Genomic DNA, 24,731 nt, shown 5'->3' with positions numbered 1-24,731 from the left:
TCCCACCAGAGCTTTATTTTAATTCTTTACAGTAAATTTTCCCTGGTCCAATAGCTGCTGTGGTTTCTGCCTCCTGAATGGACACTTTCACACAACCCAAACCACAGTTCTTGGCGTTCGGCCCCCCTACTCCCAACAGCCACACCCCACCTCTTGGGATTGCCGGATGGGAGCAGAGCTGGGGGCCTACCACTGGAGAATCCCCCAAACTCTGCTTCTGTCCCTGGGCTCTGGGAAGCACCCCTTCCCCTCTCTAGATCCAGCCACTCACACAACCCCCCCCCCCCCAGCCCTACAGCCCCAGCTGCACACTGTGGGCCTTTCTGTCTTTGAAGGATGTGGCCACTTCTGCGCTCAGCCAGCACTGAGAACATTGCTGGAGAACCCGTAAGCCCGCCCTGGGAACGAGAAGGCTCGCCTGCCCTCTTGGCTAAGAGATGGGAAGACGCCTCTCGACCTTTCATCGGCTACCACGTAAAGAGTGAAGAAAGAACGTAATATCCACACAACCGCTTTGCCACACAAAGAGGCCGAGACTTACCTAAAGCACACTGACACAACCCTTTAGCATACTGATTTGGGAACCCTAAATGTGAGACCGTATCAGCTTTAGGAGCTGGGTGGATGTAGGTCCCCATGGTGGGGGTGCGGGGTGGAGGTGCTAGCCTCAACTCCAAACTTCCCTTCCCTTCTCTCCCCGCCCCATCCCACCCACCCCCACCCTCAGCCTTTCTTCTGGAACAGGGGTTTTCAAGCTGAAGATTGCAAAATCAATTTAGTGCATAACAATTAGCAATTTTTCAAATTACAAAATAAAGTAGAAAATTGCAGAGTACATCAAAATCTAAAATAAAAATGGTCTCAAAGCTGGTCTAGTAAAATCTTTTATTTTTTGCTTTTAGCTGATGTAATTCTGTCTCCTTTTAGGAAAAAAAAATAGCATGCATGATAAAATGCTTAAGCAATGTTTAGATGAATTTTAATAGCATTAAGATTTGTTCTGGGAAATTAGTTACCCACTCACCCACCCAGCTGTCTTCCGTCAGGAGCCCGGTGACCAAACAATGGCTGACAGTTCTTTTTCTCTAAAACGTTCCCTTCAAGAGGGGATCTGTGAATTGGTGCACCAGGGGCCTTTTTCTTGGCTTGCAAGGTTGCAATAATACTTTTCCATGTGCTAACTAATGCAACAGAAAAGTCTTCTTCAGCAGCATAAAGTAAGGGTAGGTATTGATTCGGGAAAGTTGTACTCAAGCCCCGTGGGCCAGCCACCAGCGGAACAGCCTGCAGGCCTGCCCTGAGCCCCCAGCCACGAGGAGGAGGGAAGCAGTTCTTGTCAGGTTTGGATTCTGAGGAGCGCCCACGGAAAATGTGGATCAGTTCTGGAGCGGTTGTCGTTTCTGAGAAGGAATCAGAAGCAGCGGGGACTGCCTAGGGATGGGGGACTGTCACTAGGTGAGCGGCTTAGCAGTGGGGCACCCCCACTAATCGCTGGGAATTGCAAAGCCTGTCTGGGGTACCACTGATAAGAAAGCAGCAGTCGCTGAGAGGGGGCTGTCATGCTGTCTTATAACTGCCACATGTCCTTGGGAGGGAAGCATGTTTTCTGCTAGCTTTGCTGTAGGCTCTGGGTCTAGCCTGACTGACTGTTGGGCTGTTGTTTTCTATTTCAGTCTGAGTTGATTTTTACTCTTTCAGTCCCAAACAGGTCTTTCCTTTTCCCTTTTTTTTTTTTTAAAGAGTTTATTTATTTGAGAGAAGGAGTGCACAATCAGGGGGAGAGGGAGAGGGAGAAGCGGGCTCCCAGACTCGATCCCAGGACCCCCACGATCACGACCTGAGCCGAAGGCAGACACTTAACCGACGTGGCCCCCCCCATGTGCCCCAGGTCTTTCCTTTTTCGGTTGCACTTATAAATACAGATCTGTGTGTACCCAGTCTTGATATAAAATGTATTTCTTACTGTGGGTCAAGGTTAATAAAAAGCCACCATCTGGTAAACTGCTTCCTAATCTTTTCAATGTTGTGGCACACATCCAAAGTGATTCTTTGTTCAGTACAAATGGTATTTGTTCTGCTCACTGGGGCAAATATATGATGTTTCCTGGGGCTTCAGAGGTGACTGGGCACTGGCTGTCCTGGGTGAAAGCAGCAGTATGTCAGGCCCATTCGGGCTCCTGCTTAGCACACCACTTAAGAAGCTTTCCTCTGGAGAATAGGAACTATGACAGTTCAGCGAAAAGTGATCATTTCTGGAAACACAAAGAGCCTATGTGGACTCCAAGGCAGGAGAGGTCTGAGGTCTGAGCCCTGGGCCCAGATGGGGCACTTTGCCGCTGACTTGGTTCAGTAATGAACTGCCCTTGAGCCCCTCAGCGTGGGTCCTGGAAACCACTGGCCCCCTTCACAGCTGGGAGTGACTCTAACAATGTGTTCACATGGTCATATATTTTAATTTTGTTATTATTTTTTTTTAAGATTTTCTTTTATTTTTTTTTTTTAAGATTTTATTTTTAAGTAATCTCCACACCCAACGTGGGGCTCAAACTCACAACCCTGAGACCAAGAGTTGCGTGCTCTACTGACTAAGCCAGCCAGGTTTCCCACAGTCATATGTTTTTATTAAACTTGCAAAAATTGGACATTGAAGCTGGAACCAACTGAGCCTGCTAGCTCTTCTCCATTCTGACTTCCTTTTCAACACATTTCCTCTCCTGTCAGGAGGCCTAAGTGTGGCCACAGCTGTGTATACTGTGTATTCATGATTGTGTATTTTAGTTCTGAACAAAGCCTCCAAAAGCTGCAATAGCCTCTGCCACCGATGATGGAGTTGTGCAAAGGGGTGGGGGTGGGACTGGACTGTTTCCCCACCTTCCCTTTTATGGTCCTCAAAGCAATCATTCTTACATAACCTTTACTGGGTGGATTTTCGCTTTCTTTTTGAAATGTGTTAATAATATCTAGAATGTGCACAGTAAACAATTAAACAGTACAAGGAAGTATACACTAGATGGGGCCACCAGCGCACCCCAACTCCCAGACCCATGCCTCAATGGGATAATGCCAAAAACAATGTCTGGTGGCTCTTTCCAGAAATGTTATATCTAGATCTAGATCCTAATTTTATACAAGCGAAAGTTTTTTGTTTTTTGTTTTTTTGCAGAAGCATATTCATACACCTGTTTGTACTTAACAGACTGGTACTCTTTCTGTATCAGCACATGGAATTTGCCTTCATTTTTTTTTTTTAAACAGTGGCATAGACTTCATGTGCCAAAATTAATTTAACTACTGGGGCAGATCTTACCACGTGCATTCATTGCACTTGTCCTGCAAGGTCCCACCTGCTTGTGCTTAAGACTTCATAGAAGGCTGTTACATGTCTCAATCTTTCTGGGTTTTTTTTTTTTTTTTTTAAAGATTTTATTTATTTGAGAGAGAGAATGAGAGAGAGAGAGAGAGAGAGAGAGAGCATGAGAGGGGGAGGGTCAGAGGGAGAAGCAGACTCCCTGCCGAGCAGCGAGCCGGATGCGGGACTCGATCCCGGGACTCCAGGATCGTGACCTGAGCCGAAGGCAGTCGCTTAACCAACTGAGCCACCCAGGCACCCCATCTTTCTGGGTTTTGATTCTTCACCTAGGAAATCTCTCTCAAGAGATAAGTCAAGCAGGTGAGTCCCCATGTTGGCCATCCCGTGTCAGGGAATCAGCTGTCTGCTTAAACTCAAACTCTGATCCCTTAAGATTAATGATGCACCACCCCACCACGTGGGGAGTGACACCCCTCCTTACCCCCTCAAAGATCCACCTCGGGGATGGTGTTAGTTTACACAATAACTACAGCTGCCCAGGGGCGCCGCCCAGTGCTGGGTCCCAAGCTGAAATGAGTCAGCTCTATTTTGTGAGCCACATAATGGGGCCGCAGGTCTCGCCTTGTGCCTAGTTCCATTCAATTACTGCGAGTCTTGTTTAAATCTTCCAGCTGCAGGGCGGGCCGGACTGAAAGCCAGAACGTTCTAGAGGGAGCAGCGCCACCGCGAGGCCAGCTGCGGTGGAGACGGCCGGAAGGTGGGGGCGCTCCCGACCGGACAATGGGTTTGGTGGAGGCGTCGGGTCGGGGCACTGGGTTCCCCTCCCCACACGGACATTCTCACCCCCAACCTCGGAGGGTCTGGGTCTGACTTCATGACACGGACATAAGTTTTTCCTGACTCCTCTCTGCCAGCCCGCCAGCCCATCAGCCCACCACGTCCTGGAACCGGGCCTTGCACTCATCTACAAGGCTACAGTGACTACCGAATCCGGGGCAAAGTCACAGACTCAGGGTTCCGCAAATGCTCTTTGAGCGAACAAAGATGCCCCAGCAAGTGACTGTTCACCATTCCCCACACCCGGTTTAGATTACTACCCTCATTCTGTGAGTATGCACTTTTGTGCTCAGGGCCTCTACGATTAATTCCCCTGTGGCGTGTCCAACTGTTTATTCCTGTCCCTTTGAGGACGGGATGGGCAGTAGGGCATGCGCAGGCCGATTAGTTAGGCAATTAGGGGAGTCAATCCAGGCCTACGGTCTGGAAGACTACAAGTTCCAGAACGCATCCTTCCACTAGCGTAGGGAAAAGCCGATTGAGGGAGAATTGCCTTCGGGGAATTGTAGTCTTCAGCTTGTTTGTGATGCAGACGGAACTCGGGGGGTGGGGGGAGCGAGTAAACTATTACCACGTGACGCTCGAGATCAGGTGGTTGGGCCAGGCTCCGCGCAAGAGCTGTGATTGGCTGACTCTAATACGAACGACGCCACTAGGGGCGGGCCCTAGAGGGGCGCAAGCGCACTGCGTTGGGAGTCTCGGGACCCTTTTCCGAGAGACTATGGCGCTCAACAAGAATCACTCGGAGGGCGGCGGAGTGATCGTCAACAACACCGAGAGGTGAAAACACTGCGGAAGGATCCTGGAAGAGGGAAGGGAGGGAGTGGGCGGTGGGCCGGTGGGCGGTTGAGGATGAACCCGTGAACAGGATAAACTGTCGGGGTGCGGTTTGGGGGAGGGTAGCGGCTGGAGGCGGGGCCGGAGGCAGAGGGTGGGTCGCGGAGGAGCGGCTGGGATGTCGCGATTAGCCGTGGGATGGGGGGTGAGGCGGCTGGAGGGGGATGGGGCTTGGGGACACAGGTGGGGCCCCGCGGTCGCTCTTGAGCCCCTTTCCCGGAGTCGATGACTTCAAGAGGTGGGAAGAGCGTTAGATAAAAAATAGCCACTTTTTGAGCGGTTACTACGTTACTACGTGCCAGGCCGTGCTCCTCTTCTACTTTAATATGTAAGTGCGGCGCGGCGGATCATACTGTTCAACACATTTTACAAGTAGGGAAACTGAGGCACGGAGAGGCTTAAGTAACTTGCCTGAGATCACAGAGCTGTAAATAACAGATGGGATTCCAGGAAAGGCGTCTTTACTCTAAAGTCAATAGGCTTAACTACAGTACATAGGCTTCCAGTATATTCCAGAACTGCTGAGTTTCCAGATGAGAAACTGAGGCCCAGAGGCGCAGTTAAATAGATATTTGTCAGATGAACACATTTCCTGGCACGGTGTCCGTCCTTGTGTCTTTCTTCCCCGCCCCCCTGGCCCCTCCAATCAATTCTGTCCTCTCTTCTGTCTGTGGACTTCTCGGGGGCTTCTCTCTTGCTCCTTGGGCACAGGGAATTAAACCGTCTAGCCTTGGTTGAGCTACGCTGACCCTGAAATGCCTCTTGAAGGCAGAAGGCTTATGAGGAGTCTGAGTCCTCAGAAGAGACTTGGTGGGATCAGAGCCTTATAGCCTGCCAGGGCCAGCACTCAGGAATGCTTGATGAGTCAGGAGAAAGCCTGGGATGCCCCTGGCTTCAGAATGCTGACGTTCCCTCCATCTTACCTGCTCAGGGTCTGCTGGACCAGCCTATTCCTGGTATGACCTCTTTTCTCTGAGCTCTACTTCTTAAATATATATATATATATATATTTTTTTTTTTTTAAGATTTATTTTAGAGAGAGAGAGAGGGCCTGTGGAGCTCAGGGGGTAGGAGCAGAGGGAGAGGAAGAGAGAGAATCCACAAGCAGACTCCCATGCGGGGCTCAATCCCAGGACCCTGAGATCATGACCTGAGCAGAAACCACGGGTTGGCCACCTAACCGACTGAGCCACCCAGATGCCCCTCTGAGCTGTACTTCTCTTTTCTGGTACTAGTCCTCTTCCCCACCTTCCCTAGTGAAGAAAGTTGTGATATTTGGGAGGAGGAGGAAGACAAATGGAACCATGTGGACTTGGACCTTGTTATCTTATAATCAGAGAAACCTCACATTGTTCCCGGTTTGTCTCTCTGTGTACGAGCCAGTCCCGGGCCTGGAAAAACACTTTTGATGCCATTTGGTAACATCTCCTGGGACTCTTTTTCTTTCTTTCTCAGTGGGACTTTGTGGGACAAGAATGTATCTGTCCTGGTGAGCCTCCTACCTGGCTTCGGGCTCTGTGCTGCTAAATAATGGTGTGCCTTGTTTTAGAAAATGCTTCAGCCTCATTTCTGAAAAAAATTGTGTGTACGGCAACTGGAGTTTAAATTAGTGTTTAAAATTTCATGTGTAAAATAGTGAGCCTTATTCTTCAAGTGATGAATCCCTTTGAGAGTGATGAAAGCCACAAATTCTTCCAGCAAAGGCATGGACACCATCATCTCAAGGGCTTCATGGACTCACACCCCTGCAGACCCAGTTCAGGAAGCCCAGGTTTAAAGGAACCGTGACATCAGCCCTTTGGTAATGCGTAGAGTCATGCCTTAGAGGGTTTATATTATCAGTACTAATAAACCAATGAAAACAGACACCTATTATAGGGTCTCAGAAGAAAATGAGAGCGTTAACCCAGGTAATCTAACGTGATTTGAGGGATGACGGTGTTACAGCTTTATTGCCCTTGGCTCTTCTGCTGTGGTCACCTGGGGGGTCTATATGTGGGGCTTGGGGAAATTCTGTAGACCCCCACCTTGCTCATCTCTTCTGAGGCTGTATTAATGGTTTCCTAGCAGTGGTGTCCAAACAGGTTTGAGACCCGACGTGCTGATCACCTGCTTACCGGGGGGCGGGGGGGTGGGGGGACGGGGGTTGTCAGTCCCTGGGGAAAGCAGGTCATGGCTCTGAACTGGCTCATCAGGGCCTGTCCTCGTTTCTCGTCACAGCATCCTGATGACTTATGACCATGTGGAACTTACATTCAATGACATGAAGAACGTGCCCGAGGCCTTCAAAGGGACCAAGAAAGGCACCGTCTACCTTACCCCGTACCGGGTGAGTCGCTCCGTGTGATGGTTTGAAAGCTTGTTCCTGGTGGCGGACGGTGAGTGTTAGGTCAGCCTCAGCCTCATGAGCCCAGTGGCCTCTGAACCTGGTGAACGTTAGCTCTCGCTCACGTGTTTCTGTCATGTGCTCCTGGGTTCTAGAACCACCAGACTCTCCGGGCAGCTGAACCAACCCCTAGGCATTGAATCCATGCAAATTCCAGAACGGTTGGTGTGAAGTCTGTATGCTGTTGGGTGCCGCTGCCCGGATGACTTGGGCCTGGAGTGGGGAGGCTGTTAACGATTTTGATTTCTGTAAGCGCAGCGCACGAGGCCTTCGTGCACGTCCAGAATGACAAATGTGGTAAACAGGATACCGTAACATGGCCAGAGCCTCCAGGCTGGGCAGACAGCCCGGGACAGCCCTGCAGAGCCAGGAGTGCCAGACTGCAGCGTGGGCCTTGCCTGAGACCGACCCAGGCCGATGGGAGCCTTCCAGAGAAAGACAAATGGCCATTCTTGGAAAAGGTTCACTGCCCATAGCTACCAAGAGTTAGAGTTAAAGATGGTTGGAAGAAAGGGGCATATCTTCCAGTTTTCATCACCGAGACTTAGCAGAGACAAGGGAGCCTCAAAACCCCTTTTCTGGTGGCATCTTCAGTCCCAGATTGAAGGGTTTAAAAGAGGGTTTTCCGGGGCACCTGGGTGGCTCAGTTGGTTAAGCGACTGCCTTCGGCTCAGGTCATAATCCCAGAGTCCTGGGATCGAGTCCCACGTCGGGCTCCCAGCTCAGTGCGGAGCCTGCTTCTCCCTCTGACCCTCTCCCCTCTCATGCTGTTTCTCTCTCTCTCAAATAAATAAAATCTTTAAAAAAATAAAATAAAAGAGGGTTTTCCAGTTGTGGGGTGGGACACTCTTGCTGTGTGGGCAGCCCCCTTCTCCCGGGATCCAGCACCTCCTCCCCTCCTTCGCTCTCCTTTCTGTGACGCTCGGGCTACACCTCCCCCTTCTGGAAGCCGGAATTCCCTCCCCCTGCCTCCTTGCCCTAGCTTTACAGCCCCCTTCACTTGCCCACCACATCCACCACTTAAATGGCAGAGCAGCCTCTCCCTCTCACGTGCCCCGTGAGCAGCACGTTTTCCTGGTGAATACCCACGTTCAGCCTCTCCAGCCAGGCTGCACGGAGAGCCTTTCACTTTCTTTCTTTCTTTTTTTTTTTTTGTAAATATTTATTTATTTGACACAGAGAGACACAGCGAGAGAGGGAACACAAGCAGAGGGAGTGGGGGAGGGAGAAGCAGGCTTCCTGCCGAGCAGGGAGCCCGATGTGGGGCTCGATCCCAGGACCCTGGGACTATGACCTGAGCTGAAGGCAGACGCCCAACGACTGAGCCACCCAGGTGCCCCGAGTCTTTCACTTTCAAAGCTCTTTCCAGGAGCGTCTGGTGCAGAGCTTGCCCTGGGGCCGCGGGGCCCTGGCCCTGGGAGCAGACTCCTCACACACAGGAAGTGATAGCAGAGCGGGCCAGGCTGATACGGGCACTGATGGCTCTCATCCTGTCTCCCTGCAGGTCATCTTTCTGTCCAAAGGCAAGGATGCCATGCAGTCCTTCATGATGCCGTTTTATCTGATGAAGGACTGTGAGATCAAGCAGCCTGTGTTCGGTGCAAATTACATCAAAGGAATGGTGAAGGCTGAAGCAGGAGGTGGGTGATGGGGGCTCAAGGACACAGACGGGGCTTCCAAAGAGGTTTTCTGGCCACGCCTCTGCTGTCTTAGAGACATTCCTCTTCGGCTGTCTTAAACACCCCCTGGCCTTGTCCTCTTCCTGGCTCTGGATTAGCTTCCAGGGCCGCCCACCTGGGCTGCCAGCTATTGAGCAGAGGGGGGCTTTTAACGACGAGAGCCAGGAGAGGCAGCCGGTGAAGATAGCAGCTCTGATCAGCTTTTCGGAGTGAAATCGGCCAAATGACTGAAAAATAAGTGAAAATTCTTATCGTGACCTGGGGGGTGTGTTCACATTTTAGGTATGGGAAGACCTGCATCAGGGCTTGGGGATGGCCTTTTCCCTACAGCCAGGAAGAGCCAGCTGCCCCCCCCCGCAGAGGCCCTGCTGGGTGGCGGGCTTTTTTGCAGACACCAGAGACCTCTGTGTTGAACTTGGCCTCCCCCTCACACCCAGCCAGGTTGAGTCTTGCTCTCTAGGGGCTCACAGTTCCCCTTAGGCAGAAGCCAGGCTAGAGGGGCCAGAGGTCCATCCTTAGGCCCCTCAGGAGGAGGGATCTGCTCTGAACTTGAATGTTCCTTGTTGCTGAAGGAACCTGCTCCGGGAACCTGCTTCATTGAGGAGTGGGAGGCTCTAGTGCTGACGAACTTCCACAGCTGGGGATGGGGTAACTTAGAAAGCTTGTTCCAAGAAAGAAAGTCCTCTGTTCCAAAGAGAGCCCTGCGGACTCGCTGTGTGGGCCGCGCCCCGAAAGCAGCCGGGCGGGAAGGCGGGCGCTGCAGAGCCAGCCCTCTCCCCACGGGCGCTGGACAGAGACCTGGAGAGAACAGAGCGCCATCTCTTCAGGTGTCACCTGGCTGCTTTTCCTGAGCTGTTGACGCCCTGTTCCCTCCCCAGGCGGCTGGGAGGGCTCGGCGGCATACAAGCTGACCTTTACGGCGGGGGGCGCCATCGAGTTCGGACAGCGGATGCTGCAGGTGGCATCTCAAGGTATCGAGGCTCTGAGCTCGGGGTGAAGACATACTCAGATGTGTGGGTTTTAATTTGTTCGTTTGAGTTTGTTTACTTTTTGTTTTGTTTTTTAAGCACTCAGGAGATAAGTCTCTGGGCCCCGGGCCGACCGGGACTGGGCATTGGGAAGGAAGCTTGTCATTAGCATCACTCTGACCTGTACCTCAAAGGCTGGGTTTACCCGGCCTGGAGCCTGTATGGGACGTTTGGACAAAGCTCTTTGAACTCCAGGACGTTTAACTATGGCCTCATAAAAATGAACAAGAAACCCCGCCATTAGGCTACCAAGCAACAGACAGTTTAAATCACCCAGGGTTGTGTTCAGACATCCTCACACTGTCCGCAGCCTCACCCCAGCTCCATCTGGGACCCTGTCCCCGAGCCTCCCTCTTTCTGTCCATCCGTCCGCCCCTGTCTGGACCTCCCCTGCCCTGGCCTCTCTCCCCATCCAGATCCCTCACTTCCTCCCTGACCGAGGCTGGCTCAAGCGTGGGTGGGGAGCGGAATGGGGCGGGGTAAGGCATGTCTGCTGTGCACATTCCTGGGACCCTGCAGCTCCCCTCGGTAGGCGACACTCATTTCTCTCTCCCCTTGTACTTATAGCCTCCCGAGGCGAAGCCCCCAATGGAGCCTATGGGTATTCTCACATGCCCAGCGGGGCCTATGTCTTTCCCCCGCCCGTCGCCAATGGAATGTACCCCTGCCCTCCTGGCTACCCCTATCCACCGCCCCCACCTGGTGAGTGTGTCCTTTGCTGCCCACCCCTCACCCCACCCACCCGCTAACCACCCCCACCCAGGCCAGGGGGTTGTTGAGGGGAGACTTGTTCTTTGAGCTGCTTCAGGACTAACAGAGGAGCTGGAGAGGCCCCGGGAGGTGCCCACTGAGGGAGCCAGGGCTAGGCTGCTCACTGGGTCCCTTTCACTCTCTTGCTGAGCAGAGTTCTATCCAGGACCTCCCATGATGGACGGGGCCATGGGGTATGTGCAGCCTCCACCACCACCCTACCCGGGGCCCATGGAGCCTCCAGTCAGCGGCCCTGATGTCCCCTCCACTCCTGCAGGTGAGACCCTGGGCTGCGAACAGTCCTGGGCGGGGACCAGCCCTCTCCTCTCTGGGGCTGCATGGAGAGCCTCAGGACAGCTAGAGGTTGGCCAGGAGCCCCAGGTGGTGAACGACCCTTGGCCTTGGACTAGTCCAGGGGGCCGGCAGTGTGGTGGCTGCTGGGGAAGACCTGTGGATTCCAGCGCCCCACCCTCTTCCCCCAGCTAGCCGTGTGCCCGGGGGCAGGGAAGGTCTCCCTCTGTCGTCTCGTCAAGCACAACCAGAAGGTGGCAGCACCCCCTGTGGCTGGACTGTGGGGAGGATCAGGTGGGGAGAGAGGGCTGAGGGCACTGGAAGGGACCGGGTAGCACCAGCTTCCCAGAGCTGTGCCTGGCGGGAATCTCTGGTCTCAGCGCAGCTCCGGGGGCCACTGGAAGAGGGGAGGGCTCGTCGCTGGGGCTTACCCCGAGTGTGTTTCTCTCGCAGCTGAAGCCAAGGCTGCAGAAGCGGCGGCCAGCGCCTATTACAACCCGGGCAACCCACACAACGTCTACATGCCCACGGTGAGCGGGGACGGGGAGCGGGCGGGCAGTGTGCAGGGCTCTGGGGGCGGGAGACCTTGTCGTGGACCTTCTGATGAGATCTTTCTTCCTTCCTTCCTTAGAACCAGCCTCCACCACCTCCTTACTACCCCCCAGAAGATAAGAAGACCCAGTAGACCCCTCCCGCCCCTGCCTCCCATCCCTCGTCACTGTTCCCTTCCCTTCCCCTTGGGGCTGAGACTGGGGCTAGGGGGGTGATGGAAGGGCCTTGTTCTTCCTCCAGGTCTGATTATAAAACACGTCGCAGGGACTGGTGTTGAGGGAAGGGGGGGCCCCTTGACTCGGGAGCTGTGCCTCCCTGCTTCTCAAGCTAGCTCGGAGCCCACGGCGCCGCTCGGATGCGCTTCCCTCTCACCGTGTCTGGGGCTCTGCTCAGGAGCGCGGGCATCCCTCTCGCTCCTGTCTTGCTCTAGTAGCTTCTGCCCGTGGAAGGATTCTGGCCACCTGCTCTACCACAGTCCAGCTCCCTCGTTTTGGAATCCACTTTATATTCAGCCTTGTGACCTCCCTCAGACCAGCCTCGCGTCTTCCTGAGGGCCCCCGCCGGGCCCCCCTCACATTCCCTCCACTCTGGTCTGTGCCTCCCCATGGAAGGCCACCTTCTCACCGGACTGTCAGCCCGCATTCCAATCCCAGCCAGCCTCCAGCCCAGTCACGCTCACCTTCGCCTCCCTGTCCTGTCCTTGGTCACCTGTTGCCACCACTTTGACTTTTGGAGCTTTAACTTGAGCTTCCAAGGGGTGGGTGGCATCGGGCTGGGCCACTGCTTCCCTCCAGGTATTTTTGGCTTTTGTTTCCCTCTGCCTTCTTTCCCTCTAGAAGGGGCTTCTCAGACTGGAGAATGCATGTTCATTCCATCATGCCATTTGGGGGCTTTGGGGTGGGCTGGAACAGAGGCCCCTGACCTGAGCCTGTGTGCTGACCATGACCTCTTACCAGCCCCTCACCCTGCCCTCTTCCCTTTAAGCTTCATGCCTAATTGGTGATATGCCCCCTGGATGCACTAAAATTTGCTCTCATTTGCTTCTGGACCGGCCGTGAAGTGAGGAGATGGTTATTTAAAGAGAATTCCCTATTTATTTGACAAGAAACAACAACAACAAAAAATCCCAGTTAATATATTAATGTGAAATAAACCCTGTTTGCACCTTGATTTGTTTGCTGAAAATGTGAAGTAGTAAAAATGAAGTGACTGGACCCTTTCTGGCTCTGTGTGTGGTGACCAGTGTGAGCTCTTGGGAAAAGAGAACAGTCTGGCTGCTACGGCTCTGGGGGGTTCTGGGGAGACCGTTCCCTCCCCGTGTGAGAGTCCCTTGTTCCCACAGCACTTTGGGGCCCAGGACACTAAGGCCTCCCACATCTCTGCTCCGTGGTGGTTACTCAGCAACTTGGCCCACCCACGGGGTCCCCTGGGGCCTGGGGCGGCCGAGCAGCTGCTCTGGGCCGGAGGCCTTGGAGGCCCGTGCCGGCCTGCTGTGCTCACCACCTCAGGGAGATGCAGCCCTGGCCCGTCTCTGGCCACGAGGTGTCTGCGGGAGGAACATGTGCAGCAGTCTCTCCAGTGCGTGACTTCTTGTGAACCTCCGTGTCTGGGGGCGGGACAGCTAGAGTCCTTCCCAGGGCCTAACGCCCCTGCCCCGCGCCCCTGGGCCCTGGCCTGGAGGAGGGCTGTGGGCGTGGCACCAGTGGGTCTGGGAGCTCTGAGAAAGGCCAGCACTAGAGCACTGGGGTGTCCTCTTTCCTGTCCCTTCTGGCTGGGCAGCGCCGCCTCTCCAGCCGCTTCCTCTGGCCAGCCCCGCCCCGGAGCCCCTGGGGTTGGCCAGCCCCCAGAAGGGCATCTGAAGGGAGCACCTCCTGACCGGCCTTGTGGGGGCGGGGGCCGCGGGGCCGTCTCCGCCCAGCATGGCTTGGCCCCGTCACCTTGGTGGAATGTCACCTGTGGGGTGGAGCAGGCCGAGCAGTTGGCTGCCTGCTGGGGAGATGCCTCTCGAGCCTCCACCCTGTGACCTGTCCACCCCGTGCCCTGCCCACCCCCACCCTAGGTCTCGGGTCCGTTCAGGGAAGTCTGTGGGTGGGAACCCCACCGACCCAGGGCAGCTCTCCCCTTGGTCCCTGACCCAGCTGGGCACACCCGTGGTGTGGGGGCAGGCCCTGACGCCCCCTGCTGGGGAGCACTGGATACCCCCCCCAACATGCACCAGGGCCTCCGTGGGAGGGCGGGGTGGGGCCAGACCCGCCCACCAGGTCCACTTGCCTCCAGCCTGATAGAGTTCCTCCCAGGATCCCAGCCGGCCCCAGGAGGAAGGTGTAGGCCTCTGAGGTGGTGAAACCCTGACCGGAACCCCCCCCCCCCCCCCCCCCCCCCCCGCACGGGGGAGGCACCCGGTGCGCTTTGCATAATCCTGTGGCTTCACTATCTTCACCCCGCGGCGGCAGCTCGGTGGAGGGGAAGGGCAGAGCGGCCACCATGGCGACACCCCTCTCCCACCCCCAGCGGCGCCCCCCCCTCCTCCGCCAGGCCATCAAGATAAGGCGCCGCCGGGTCAGAGATCTGCAGGATCCGCTGGCCCAAACCGCTCAGGAGGTAGGAGTGACCTCAGTGAGGAGCAAGAGTGGCCAGGGTGGGGCTCTAAGGTCTCTGGGTTGTGGGGCTCTACCTCTCGCGGGCTGGGGTTGAGGATGTGGTCCCCTTTCCTGCCTGTCGCGGCACCTGGGCAGGGCCTTCTGGGTTGGCAGGCTGGGGTCCACCATGTGTTCTCTGGGCCATCCTGGGTCTCAGGTCTGGGGTCGGAGCCTCTCTTAGCCTCCTCCCTCTGGAGGGGCCCCCTGCCCGCCGCAGCCTCTGGTCTTCCAGCTCCAAAGACACCGGCTCCTCTAGACAGGGAGTGTCCCTGCTGTGGGCCAGGCGGCTTGGGGATCAGTCGCGCAGCCCCCAGGGCTGCTTGGCATGACCCCCCAGTCTCCCACCTCCACTGCTGGGCCTCACTTCCGCCGCGGGGGTGCGGAGCGTGGCCGCCCGATAAGCAGAGCTGCTTCCTCTGGGGAAGGAAGGAGGTTGGGGCCACGGGTGCAGCGAGCTCACGCTGCTGGGGCAGCTGAGCGCCAATGGACCTCAGCCACGGCAGGCGGGGGGACGAGGAGGGCGGCCCGGGGGCTGGACTCCCAGGAGGACTGCTGTGGGAACAGGTGTGCGGCGCTGGCGGGTTGGAGGCCGGGAGCTAGGGACCCCGCAGCCCTGGCCTGGCCTGCTCTGAGGAGCCGTTGCTGCTGTCTGAGCCCTGGTCCAGGCCTTGGGGACACCTTGCCTTTCACTTTACTCCTCAGCTCGAGCCTCCATCCCACCACCTCTCCCCTGAGGAGGTAAGAATCGGAGTACTGGGGGAGGCAGTGGGGTGCTGGGAACACACTCCTTGGCTACTGGCCAAGGCTGACGGCAACAGCAGGGGAGGGGGGCACTTCTAGGCCTAACCCCCACCCCGCGCACATTGTGGGCGCCTTGTCCCAGCTTTGGGCGCACAGTGGTGGTGCCAGGGCGGCTGGGGGAGCTCACCTTGCAGTGGGCACCCTGGGGCTCCTGAGGTGACCCTGCTTGTCTCAGCGGGCCCTGCTCTACGAGGAAGCTCTCTACACCGTGCTGCACCGCCTCGGTCAGCCGGAGCCCGGCCATGTGCGGGACGCCTCGGAGCTGCTGCGGTACCTGCGGGAGGTGAGTGCAGCCCCCCCTCCGCCCGCCATCCTGCAGCCCGGACCCAGGAGTCCTCTCTTCCCCGCCCAGCCCCCCCCACCCTGCGCCCCTAGCCGCCTACACTCCTACCCCACCAGGCCTTCCACATGGAGCCCGAGGAGCACCAGCAGATGCTGCAGCAGGTCCAGAAGCTTGAGGTAAACCTGGTCCGGGGCCATTCTAGGCTAGGACAGGGGCTGAGAAGCCCAGCTCCCTCTGGGACTCAGGCTCACCCTTCTGTCCTTCTAGAAGCCAATATTTTGTCTGAAGGCAACTGTGAAACAAGCTAAGGGCATTCTGGGCAAAGATGTCAGTGGTGAGTAGGGGGTGAGGGGCCCTGAGGGTCCTCTTCCCAGCTCCTCCTTCTCCCCATCAGTCCGTCCCAGACCTCAGCTGGAACTCCCCGCTCCCGGATGTCCCCTGGGTGCTGCTGGCCCCAGGGCCTTTGAGTCTGGGTTGGGGAGGGACTCTGCCCCTGGGATTGGGGTGATGAGGGAGTCTCCCAGGGAGCCCTGCCAACACCCTGGCAGCCTTGTCCTTCCCCTCCTCCCCAGGATTCAGTGACCCCTACTGCCTGCTGGGCATTGAGCAGGGGGTGGGCGTGCAGGGGGGCAGCCCTGGCTCCCGGCATCGGCAGAAGGCTGTGGTGAGGTACACCATCCCGGAGGAGCAGACCCACCGCACCCAGGTCATCACCCAGACACTCAACCCGGTCTGGGAGGAGACCTTCATCCTGTACGTGGCCCTGCCCCAGCCCCTATCCCCTCAATGAGATGAGCAGGACTTCCTGGCTCAGGGGAGGGGACTTGGCTTGACCGGAGGAGGGGCCTGCTCCCGAGGCCAGAGACAGACAGGAAGCACAAATGCCACGTATGCTGGGTTGATGTGGGGGGTAGGCCGAAGCTTTACCTTAGGGGAGGGAGGGGGAGTTTGCAAGGAGGGGCTCGGACGGGACAGTGGGTAAGTGGGGGTGGGAGCTTCTGGGGACAGGCTCTGGCCGGGGTCCGGCCCTCCAGGGCCCTCAGCCAGGCCCTTTTCTCCCCATAGGGAGTTTGAGGACATAAGCAACTCGAGCTTCCATCTGGACATGTGGTGAGAGGCATGCGCTGCCCGTAGGGGTCCGGGAGAGAAGAGAGGTGGTTCGGGGTGGCAGATCCTCCTCCCAAAGAGGTCAAGGGCTCCCAGGACACCCTCTCTGCCTCCTGCTCAAACCTTTGCCCCCCGCCGCCGCAGGGATATGGATACCGTGGAGTCCGTCAGACAGAAGCTCGGGGAGCTCACAGATCTGCACGGGCTGCGAAGGTGAAGGCCACGGGAACGGGTTCCTGGGGGAAGGAGTGTGGGCTGCCCGCCCCATGCATGCGAATCGGTTGCTGGGCCACAGGCTCTGTCCAGGCCCGGGGGCCACAGGAGGGGGACGGATCCCAGCCTGACCCCTCCGGTGCCTTGGCCCACCCCCCTCATGGCCCCTGCCTGGAACAGGATCTTTAAGGAGGCACGGAAGGACAAAGGCCAGGACGATTTTCTGGGGAACGTGGTTGTCAGGCTACAGGTGAGCGGGGTCAGGAAACAGGGACTCGTGTGGGGTTCAAGGGAGGGGCTCTGGGTCCACATCAAGCCGAGCCTGGAGTGGGCCTCCTGTCGCCTCCTCTGCCCCCAACCGTGTGAGGCTTATGCTGCCCATGGGCGCGGCCCCTCCCCCCCCCCCGGCCCCCCCAGGACCTGCGCTGCCGGGAGGACCAGTGGTACCCTCTGGAGCCCTGCACCGAGACCTACCCAGACCGCGGTCAGTGCCACCTGCAGTTCCAGCTCATTCACAAGCGGGTAGGTCTGGGGCCAGGAGCAGGGGCCTTCCGGTGGCCTGCCTGGGTAGGGCAGACGGGCTGTGCTAGGGAGAGGGTCCTGTCCTCACCACCCTGCCGGCCCCACTGCAGAGAGCCCCGGCGGCCAGCCGCTCCCAGCCCAGCTATACGGTGCACCTCCACCTGCTCCAGCAGCTGGTGTCCCATGAGGTCACCCGGCACCAGGTACTGCCCTCCCAGGGCTGGCGGGGGGGAGGGGGCGCGTGGGGCCTACCGGCCAGCTCCTGACACCCTTCTACCTGTGCCCTCAGGCAGGCAGTACCTCCTGGGACGGGTCGCTGAGTCCCCAGGCTGCCACCATCCTCTTTCTCCATGCCACGCAGAAGGACCTATCCGACTTCCACCAGTCCTTGGCGTGAGTGCGCCTGGGAGGGTCGCCTGGGAGGCACCAGCCTCTGCCTCCCTGCCTGTCCTCCTACAAGCTGGCAGGCCAAAGTCTAACCCTCGAGAGATTTCTCTTTGGCCCCAACTGTGTGTGTCGAGTTTTGAGTCCGTTGCCAACTCTTAAAAATCTGGAGATTTTCCATACAGAGTCACATCTCCAGCTTCCCGTGTACCCCAAGTGCATTTGTTCTCCTGGGCTAGCAGGGGGTCGCAGCAGAGCGCCTGGCCTCCCCCACCCCTCACGGCTGCCATCGGCCCAGTCACTCCCTGACGCCCTCTGAGTCCTTCTGGGCATTTGAATTTGCTACCCCTGCCCCAGACGACAGCCTTGTGGCCCAGCTCCAGCGCTCTGGAGTCCACGGATTTGTGCGCCGGCATTACCAAATAAATCTGTGTCAAGGGCTTGTCACGTCCCCCGGGCCCTAATAGGTTGTGGGAACGTGTTCGAGTGCAGGTGGGTGAGGCGTGTGGAGCCGCGGGCACCCCAGGTGGAATGAGAGTGGGTGTGGCCCGGGGCCACGGCGGACACTTGGCATTTGAGTAGGGGGCGGACGGAGGTGGGGGACAAGGGCAGCTTGTAGGACCGTGGGCAGGTGGGTATCCCCAGGCAGGCAGGGAGGGGGGATGCAGGCGGGGCACCCACAGTGAGGCCCCAGTGCGCCCTCAGGGCCCAAGCATGTAGTTCGGGTGACCGCCGTGTCCCGGGAGGGACTGGGCAGCCCTCTCCCCCCCGTCCTCCATCACTGTCCCAATCGGGTCTCATCTCAGCTTGGTCGTCACCTCCGTGAGGTGTCCCCTGAACTAAAGGGGAGTCCCAGCTGATGCTTGCCACGTGTGCATGAAGGCTCAAGTCTCCACATCTGAGTTTTTCAAAAGGAGCAAGAAATCCTGAATCTTTAAATCACAAGTATCCCAAGCGGACAGGGAGATGATTCATTTACCTGTTTGAAAAGCACCTTGACTAGGCTGATGGGGGCCCGCAGGGGGCGTGGGGCAGGGCGGGCGGGTGGGCGGCGGGAGGCGCGAGGCCCCAGGGCGCGCTGGGGGCTTCCTGTGTCGCAGGCAGTGGTTGGCTTATAGCCGCCTCTACCAGAGCCTGGAGTTCCCGAGCAGCTGCCTCCTGCACCCCATCACCAGCATCGAGTACCAGTGGATCCAGGGCCGGCTCAAGGGAGAACAGGTGGGCTGCGGGGCAAGGAGCAGTGTCGGGCAGGCGGGGCTCCGGGAGGCGGCAGGGCCGCCTGTGACGCAGCCCCGACTCTGGGCCCTGCAGCTGGACGAGCTGACCGCCTCGTTCGGCAAGCTGCTGGCCTACGGCCTCTCGCTCCTCCGCCAGTTCCGGTCGGTTTTCCCGCTCTCTGTGCCCGACTCCCCGGCCCGGCTGCAGTCTCTGCTCAGGTCAGCGGCCCGCGCTCCCCCTTCCTCAGTGGGCAAGGGAACAGGGAAGAGCTGGGCCCCCGCGGCGAAGCCCGCTGCCGCTGAGTGCAGGCCTAGGGCAGGAGGCGTCTGGACCCAGCTGTCTGTCTCGCAGGGTCCTGGCACAGATGTGCAAGATGAAGGCCTTCGGAGAGCTGTGTCCTGACAGCCCCCCACTGCCCCGCCTGGTGACCGAGACGCTGAGGGTACGGGACTCACCCTGGGGACGAGGAGGGCTTGGGGCTGAGCCCGGCACCCCTCCCCGCTCACCGCCTCTTTGCCCGCAGACTGGCACGGTCCAGTGGTTCCACCTGAAACAACAGCACCATCAGCCCATGGTGCAGGTGAGGGGGCTTGGGCGGGGGGGGGGGGGGGGGGGGGGGGTGCTCACCCCCTGCAGCCCTGCTCAGCGCACCTCTGTCCCTGCCAGGGCATGCTGGAGGCGGGCAGAGCCCTGCTGAGCCTGGTACAGGACATCATAGGTGACCTACACCAGTGCCAGCACACGTGGAACAAGATCTTCCAGAAGTGAGCAGGTGGCTGGGTGGGGACGTAGCGCGGCAGGGGCTCAGAATGGGGACCAGAAGGGCCCCGGGTGTGCTCCCAGGTCACACCTGTGGCCTTCCTTGCAGCACCCTCAAGATCGACCTCTTCTCCATGGCTTTCCTGGAGCTGCAGTGGCTGGTGAGCTCCCCCCTCCCCCGCTCCCCGGGTCTCCAGGCTTTGCCCTCCACCCTGGCTCAGGAGCCCTGTCCCCATGCCTTCCCTTTGCAGGTGGCCAAGCGGGTGCAGGACCACACGGCGGCGGTGGCGGGCAGCCCCGTGTCCCCAGAGATGGGCGAGAGTCTATTCCAGCTCTATGTCAGCCTCAAGCAGCTCTGCCAGCTGGACCCGGGCCCCGCAGAGAGGTGGGCAGCAGGCTGTCGGTCCAAGAGAGAGAGGAGGGTCAAGGAGGGTCTGCGCTAGCCCGGCATTCCCCAGGCTGAGCCCCAGCTCCCCCCAGGGATGGAGTCCTGGCCCTGGATGGCTTTCACCGCTGGTTCCAGCCCGCCGTCCCCTCCTGGCTGCAGAAGACTTACAGCGTGGCCCTGGCGCGGGTGCAGCGCGCTGTGCAGATGGACGAGGTGGGGGCGGGGCCTGCGGCGGGGCGGGGCCCGGCTTTGGGGGTGGGGCTAGGGGCTCTGCTTGGGCCTCTAGGATGCGCAGAAGTTGGCGACCAGCTCTTGAGGCCAGTTGCATGTACAACGCTGCCTCCTGATATCCTTGGTTTTAAGTGTGGCTTTCCTTCGCAGACTGATCTTTGCAGCCTGGGGGTCTGGGTGGAGTCTTGCTCCTACCCCTTGTAGCCCCCTGCCCCCCGCTTGCTGGTGGTAGAAGCTCTGAATGCCTGTGGAAGGAAGGAGGGAGGGAGGGGCACGAATCTGGCAAGCCCTGAGCCCTCTTTTCTGCACCCTCCCCCATCCCCCAGCTGGTGCCCTTGAATGAACTGACCAAGCACAGCACATCAGCCGTGGATCTGTCCACCTGCTTCGCCCAGATCAGCCATACTGCCCGGCAGCTGGACTGGCCCGACCCAGAGGAGGCCTTCATGATCACCGTCAAGTTTGTGGAGGTGCGGCGTCTTCCCGTGTCCTTCCCCACCTTTCTAGGACAGCCTCATTTGACTTGCCCTGTTTCCCCCAAGCTCTTGCCCTAGCAGCCTCCGAAGCATAGGTCTTAAATCTCCAAGTCACTGAGATTTCCATGCCTCCCCCCAGTGGCCCCCCCCTCACTGATCATCCTCTCCCACCGCAGGATACCTGTCGCCTGGCTCTGGTGTACTGCAGCCTTATAAAGGCCCGGGCCCGGGAGCTCTCTGCAGGCCAGAAGGACCAGGGCCAGGCAGCCAACATGGTAAGGGCCAGAGCTGGATGTCGGGCCGGGGGTGGGGGTAGGGATTGCCGGTCCTGGCAAACTCCAGCAGCTCTGCATCCCTGTGCCCGTGCCTGCCCTCAGCTGTGCGTGGTGGTGAATGACATGGAGCAGCTGCGGCTGGTGATCGGCAAGCTGCCCACCCAGCTGGCGTGGGAGGCTCTGGAGCAGCGGGTAGGGGCCGTGCTGGAGCAGGGCCAGCTGCAGCACACGCTGCACGCCCAGCTGCAGGGCACGCTGGCTGGGCTGGGCCACGAGATCCGCACTGGCGTCCGCACCCTGGCGAAGCAGGTACCTTGTCCAATTCTCAGGGACCCCACCCTGCCCATCCTTGGCCTGAAGCGCCCCCAGCAGGATTCGGGCTGATGTCCAGCCCCTACCCCTTGCTGAACCTAAACTCAGGCTCCAAGTGACGTCACCCTGTTTTGTGCCTCCAGCTGGAGGTGGGCATTGCGAAGCACATCCAGAAACTCGTGGGCCTCAAGGAGTCTGTCCTGCCTGAGGATGTGAGTGGCCCTCCCTGCTCACCTTTGCCAAAGGGGCTTAGGGTGGCAGGGGGCTGAAGGCCGGGGGGTGTCAGAGATAAGTCCCCCAGACTTGGGCAGGAAATGTTCCCTTCTGGGCCTCGGTTTCCTGCTTGGATGCTTAGGGGGAAGGGGTGGGTCATTCCATGGGCTCCCCCAGCATCCGCGTGGGGACTGCAGTGGGGGAGGGCTTAGCCTTTGCAGCCAAACCGATCTGGGTGTGCATCCTTCTGAGCTCCCTGTTTCTACAAGCCAGCTGACTTCAGCGTCCTCACCTGTCCGGGGGCAGAGAGAGTGATGCGTACCTTTGGTTGTCTGGGAGAAGGTCATTCAGTAATTCAGCAACTATGTAAGCGCTCTGTCATGGGCAGAGATTTAGGCATGGGGTTATGGATCAATGAGCAAAACTTACAAAACTCCCTGCCTTCCCGGAGCTCACATTCTGGTAGGGGAGTTGGGAGAAGAGCTAGACCGTAGCTGTGACTAGAATGAAACGTGTATGTGTGCACACGTGACGCGTTAGTAAGTACTAGAGAAAATGAAGATATGTATATTCGTATTTGTGTTTTTTTAAAAGATATTTTTAGACAGTGGCTAGAGAAGGCCTTCCTCAGGGGGTGACAGCTGAGTCAAGACCTCAAGGAAGCAAGAGAAGGAGCCCTGAGGATTTCTAGGGGAGGGCACGGCCAGGGCCCTGCGGCAGGACCCCGCACGGCCGCTGACGGGCTCTGGAGGAGGCCGGGCAGGGCTCAGCTCTGGCACACGTTCCGAATGAGGCAGGCAAAAGCTCGTGGCCCTGTTTCCTCTTCCGAGTCAGGGCATGGGAATGGGCCAGAGCCAGACTTGCCACCCACCCCTCTTCCCAGGCCATTCTGCCCCTGATGAAGTTTCTGGAGGTGAAGCTCTGCTACCTGAATACCAACTTGGTGCAGGAGAACTTCGGCAGGTGTGCAGCAGCCTCCCACCCTGTGGCCCCCCCCCTGCCCAGCCTCAGCCATTTTCAGGAGAGGATGCAACCAGCCTCTGCTTAAATGCTCACTCCTAGGGACAGGGAGCTCACTACCTCACACACCTGCCCATTTCCCTTTAGGCGGAGCAGAAAAGCTGCCTACCCTTTCTCCCTTAGCCCTGGGCTGCCTGTCCCTCCTAACATTACAGGCAACTGATGTTCCTCTCCCAGGATCCAGGGGGACTTCTCGTTAGGGTCTCTCTTAAAGCAGGGGCCCAGCACACGAGGCAGCAGGACTAGACGTCAAGGACGTGGGCTCTGGCCCACCTGGATTCAGACTCTAGTTTTGCTGCTGCTCGGTGGGTGGATTGAGCAGATTACTCAAGTTTTCCATGCAGATGATCATAGTTCTGGCCTCTAGTGAGGATCAAGTGAGTCACATGGGGTGCCGAGCGCAGCGCCTGTGCAGAGGAAGTGGTCGGTAACGAGCTGCACAGCGATGACCATGGGTCCTCCCCATGGGAACTGGGCTCTGAGCCTGCTGCCCCTCCCCCCGGAGGTCCACTCCCAGTGGTGCGGCGGGGCCGGGGGAGCCCACCGCTGTTATTTCTCAGGCCACAATATGCCATTTGTTCAGCTAAAACGGAGTTAAATCTCCATTATAGGGACTTGACTCACTACAGTCTCAAAAGCCGTTAGAACGTTGTCTGGTGCCTAATAAGCACTCAAATATGCTGAATCCATTAACTGCCTTGAATACAACCTTCCCCATTCTTAATTACACAACCCAGTTTTGTTTTGTTTTGTTTTTGTACTGAACTGCTTGACTCTGCTTTGACATGTGAAATTTCAGTTATTTCAGGTAGTTAGGACTGTGGCTTCGTTGCCACTTTTTTCTCCCCAGGGGTAGTAGATGCTTGTCTGTGTTGAAATCCCATTCATTTTGACCACTCCCATACTGAATCATGATTCTGTCACTGGGGGACCAGCCTCCCTGCCCCTCCTTGTTTGTTGGGGTTTGATAATCCTACTGAGGGAGGTTCTTTGCTAGGTTGTGAAACATATTGGTTGGGACTGGCCACATCTGCCCCCCCCCCCCCCATGTGTCCTCCTTCCCTCAGGAGACCAGCCCTCCCTCCCTCCACCCCTGCCTGCTGCCCTGGTCCCAGCCTTACCGGAGAAGCAGGTGGAAGTGGAGGGTGGGGTGGGGAGGAGCTGGGGGTGGCCTGGGTCCCTTTCTCAAGAGTGTCTCTGCTTCCTCTCTTCCATCCTCCTGTCCTGCGACTGGCATCCCTCTGCACCGCACCCCAGCCTCCTGACCCTGCTCTGGACCTACACGCTCACCGTGCTGATGGAGGGGGCTGCCTCCCAGCGGAGCTGCCCCCTGGCCTCCAGCAGGCTGAAGACTGCACTGCAGGTACTAATAGCGGTGACAAGTAATAACCCGGGCGGGGGGGGGGCTGATGTCTCACCCACCTGATGTCTCACCCCTAGAATCTGGAGATCTGCTTCTACGCAGAGGGCTGCGGCCTGCCACCCGCAGCCCTGCACACCGACACCTTCCAGGTAGGGGTCTTTGGTGAGCTGGTGGGGTGGGGGGGAGCCTGCCTTTGTGCTCACCTGTGTCCAGTACCAGCTGCATAATTTACAGGGCCCAGCACCGAAAGAAACTGCGGGCCCCTTTTCAAAAATTAAACCAAGCAGAAGGTTCTTTAAGCGCGGGGAGGGGGCAGCTGTGCGACTGTGTGGGGGGCACACCTGTGAAGCCCACCCAGAGCTTTCCTATCACATCGGTATTGGCCGAGCCGAACCCTCTGAAGGGCGGCACTGGACTGGGTTGAGTGTGACAGTTCAGGGGACTTCTCAGCTGTGCCTCGGTCCCAGGCTCTGCAGAGGGACCTGGAGCTGCAGGCCGCTTCCAGCCGGGAGCTCATCCAGAAGTACTTCTGCAACCGCATCCAGCAGCAGGTGAGGCTCTTTCCTCCGTGTGGCTCCCGGCACCCCTGGAGGCCCGCCCCACTCTGCCCCACTCCGCCCCACTCCGCCCCACTCCGCCCCACTCTGCCTCCACTCTGCCCCACTCTGCCCCACTCTGCCTCCACTCCGCCCCACTCTGCCTCCACTCTGCCCCACTCTGCCTCCACTCTGCCCCACTCTGCCTCCACTCTGCCTCCACTCTGCCTCCACTCCGCCCCACTCCGCCCCACTCTGCCTCCACTCCGCCCCACTCCGCCCCACTCTGCCTCCACTCCGCCCCACTCTGCCTCCACTCCG

General features: G+C 58.2%; 2 protein-coding genes across 3 annotated transcripts in view; both read left to right on the top strand.

Annotated features, from left to right (window-relative positions):
* The first annotated feature begins 4,781 nt into the window (after positions 1 to 4,781).
* WBP2 (WW domain binding protein 2) lies at positions 4,782 to 12,884 on the top strand. Of its 2 annotated transcripts, XM_032429814.1 has the most exons (8): positions 4,782 to 4,927; positions 7,205 to 7,313; positions 8,875 to 9,010; positions 9,928 to 10,020; positions 10,645 to 10,779; positions 10,982 to 11,104; positions 11,572 to 11,648; positions 11,750 to 12,884. In XM_032429814.1, exons 1-8 carry the CDS (start codon positions 4,869 to 4,871, stop codon positions 11,801 to 11,803), a joined length of 786 nt encoding a protein of 261 aa, XP_032285705.1. In that variant the 5' UTR covers positions 4,782 to 4,868; the 3' UTR covers positions 11,804 to 12,884. The 2 variants fall into 2 exon arrangements, with proteins under 2 accessions (XP_032285705.1, XP_032285706.1); XM_032429815.1 differs by lacking the exon at positions 10,645 to 10,779.
* Positions 12,885 to 14,154: 1,270 nt separating this feature from the next.
* The window catches only part of UNC13D (unc-13 homolog D), a 14,291-nt gene continuing 3,714 nt past the window's right edge, over positions 14,155 to 24,731 (top strand). Inside the window, exons 1-28 of the mRNA XM_032429466.1 lie at positions 14,155 to 14,271; positions 15,012 to 15,047; positions 15,286 to 15,393; positions 15,510 to 15,569; positions 15,661 to 15,727; positions 15,966 to 16,146; positions 16,459 to 16,503; positions 16,645 to 16,713; positions 16,894 to 16,963; positions 17,131 to 17,235; positions 17,346 to 17,438; positions 17,525 to 17,628; positions 18,720 to 18,837; positions 18,931 to 19,055; positions 19,189 to 19,279; positions 19,361 to 19,417; positions 19,504 to 19,601; positions 19,706 to 19,757; positions 19,848 to 19,981; positions 20,077 to 20,197; positions 20,542 to 20,685; positions 20,868 to 20,966; positions 21,069 to 21,275; positions 21,422 to 21,490; positions 22,375 to 22,454; positions 23,769 to 23,874; positions 23,952 to 24,023; positions 24,342 to 24,425. Of these exons, the coding sequence (XP_032285357.1) occupies positions 14,155 to 14,271; positions 15,012 to 15,047; positions 15,286 to 15,393; positions 15,510 to 15,569; positions 15,661 to 15,727; positions 15,966 to 16,146; positions 16,459 to 16,503; positions 16,645 to 16,713; positions 16,894 to 16,963; positions 17,131 to 17,235; positions 17,346 to 17,438; positions 17,525 to 17,628; positions 18,720 to 18,837; positions 18,931 to 19,055; positions 19,189 to 19,279; positions 19,361 to 19,417; positions 19,504 to 19,601; positions 19,706 to 19,757; positions 19,848 to 19,981; positions 20,077 to 20,197; positions 20,542 to 20,685; positions 20,868 to 20,966; positions 21,069 to 21,275; positions 21,422 to 21,490; positions 22,375 to 22,454; positions 23,769 to 23,874; positions 23,952 to 24,023; positions 24,342 to 24,425 (2,712 nt within the window). The remainder of the gene's footprint in view (positions 14,272 to 15,011; positions 15,048 to 15,285; positions 15,394 to 15,509; positions 15,570 to 15,660; positions 15,728 to 15,965; positions 16,147 to 16,458; positions 16,504 to 16,644; positions 16,714 to 16,893; positions 16,964 to 17,130; positions 17,236 to 17,345; positions 17,439 to 17,524; positions 17,629 to 18,719; positions 18,838 to 18,930; positions 19,056 to 19,188; positions 19,280 to 19,360; positions 19,418 to 19,503; positions 19,602 to 19,705; positions 19,758 to 19,847; positions 19,982 to 20,076; positions 20,198 to 20,541; positions 20,686 to 20,867; positions 20,967 to 21,068; positions 21,276 to 21,421; positions 21,491 to 22,374; positions 22,455 to 23,768; positions 23,875 to 23,951; positions 24,024 to 24,341; positions 24,426 to 24,731) is intronic.

Source organism: Phoca vitulina, unplaced genomic scaffold (assembly GCF_004348235.1).
Source record: "Phoca vitulina isolate PV1807 unplaced genomic scaffold, GSC_HSeal_1.0 scaffold41, whole genome shotgun sequence".
Classification (NCBI taxonomy): Eukaryota; Metazoa; Chordata; class Mammalia; order Carnivora; family Phocidae; genus Phoca; species Phoca vitulina.
The sequence above is the reverse complement of the archived record's forward strand: the minus strand, read 5'-3'. Positions and strand labels throughout refer to the sequence as shown.

Bases quoted from the DNA above. Each gene is read 5' to 3' on its own strand.
- WBP2 (XM_032429814.1), top strand. From the start codon at position 4,869: ATGGCGCTCAACAAGAATCACTCGGAGGGCGGCGGAGTGATCGTCAAC. The intron at 4,928-7,204 runs GTGAAAACACTG...TTCTCGTCACAG, and splicing joins ATCGTCAACAACACCGAGAG to CATCCTGATGACTTATGACC. The intron at 9,011-9,927 runs GTGGGTGATGGG...TTCCCTCCCCAG, and splicing joins GGTGAAGGCTGAAGCAGGAG to GCGGCTGGGAGGGCTCGGCG.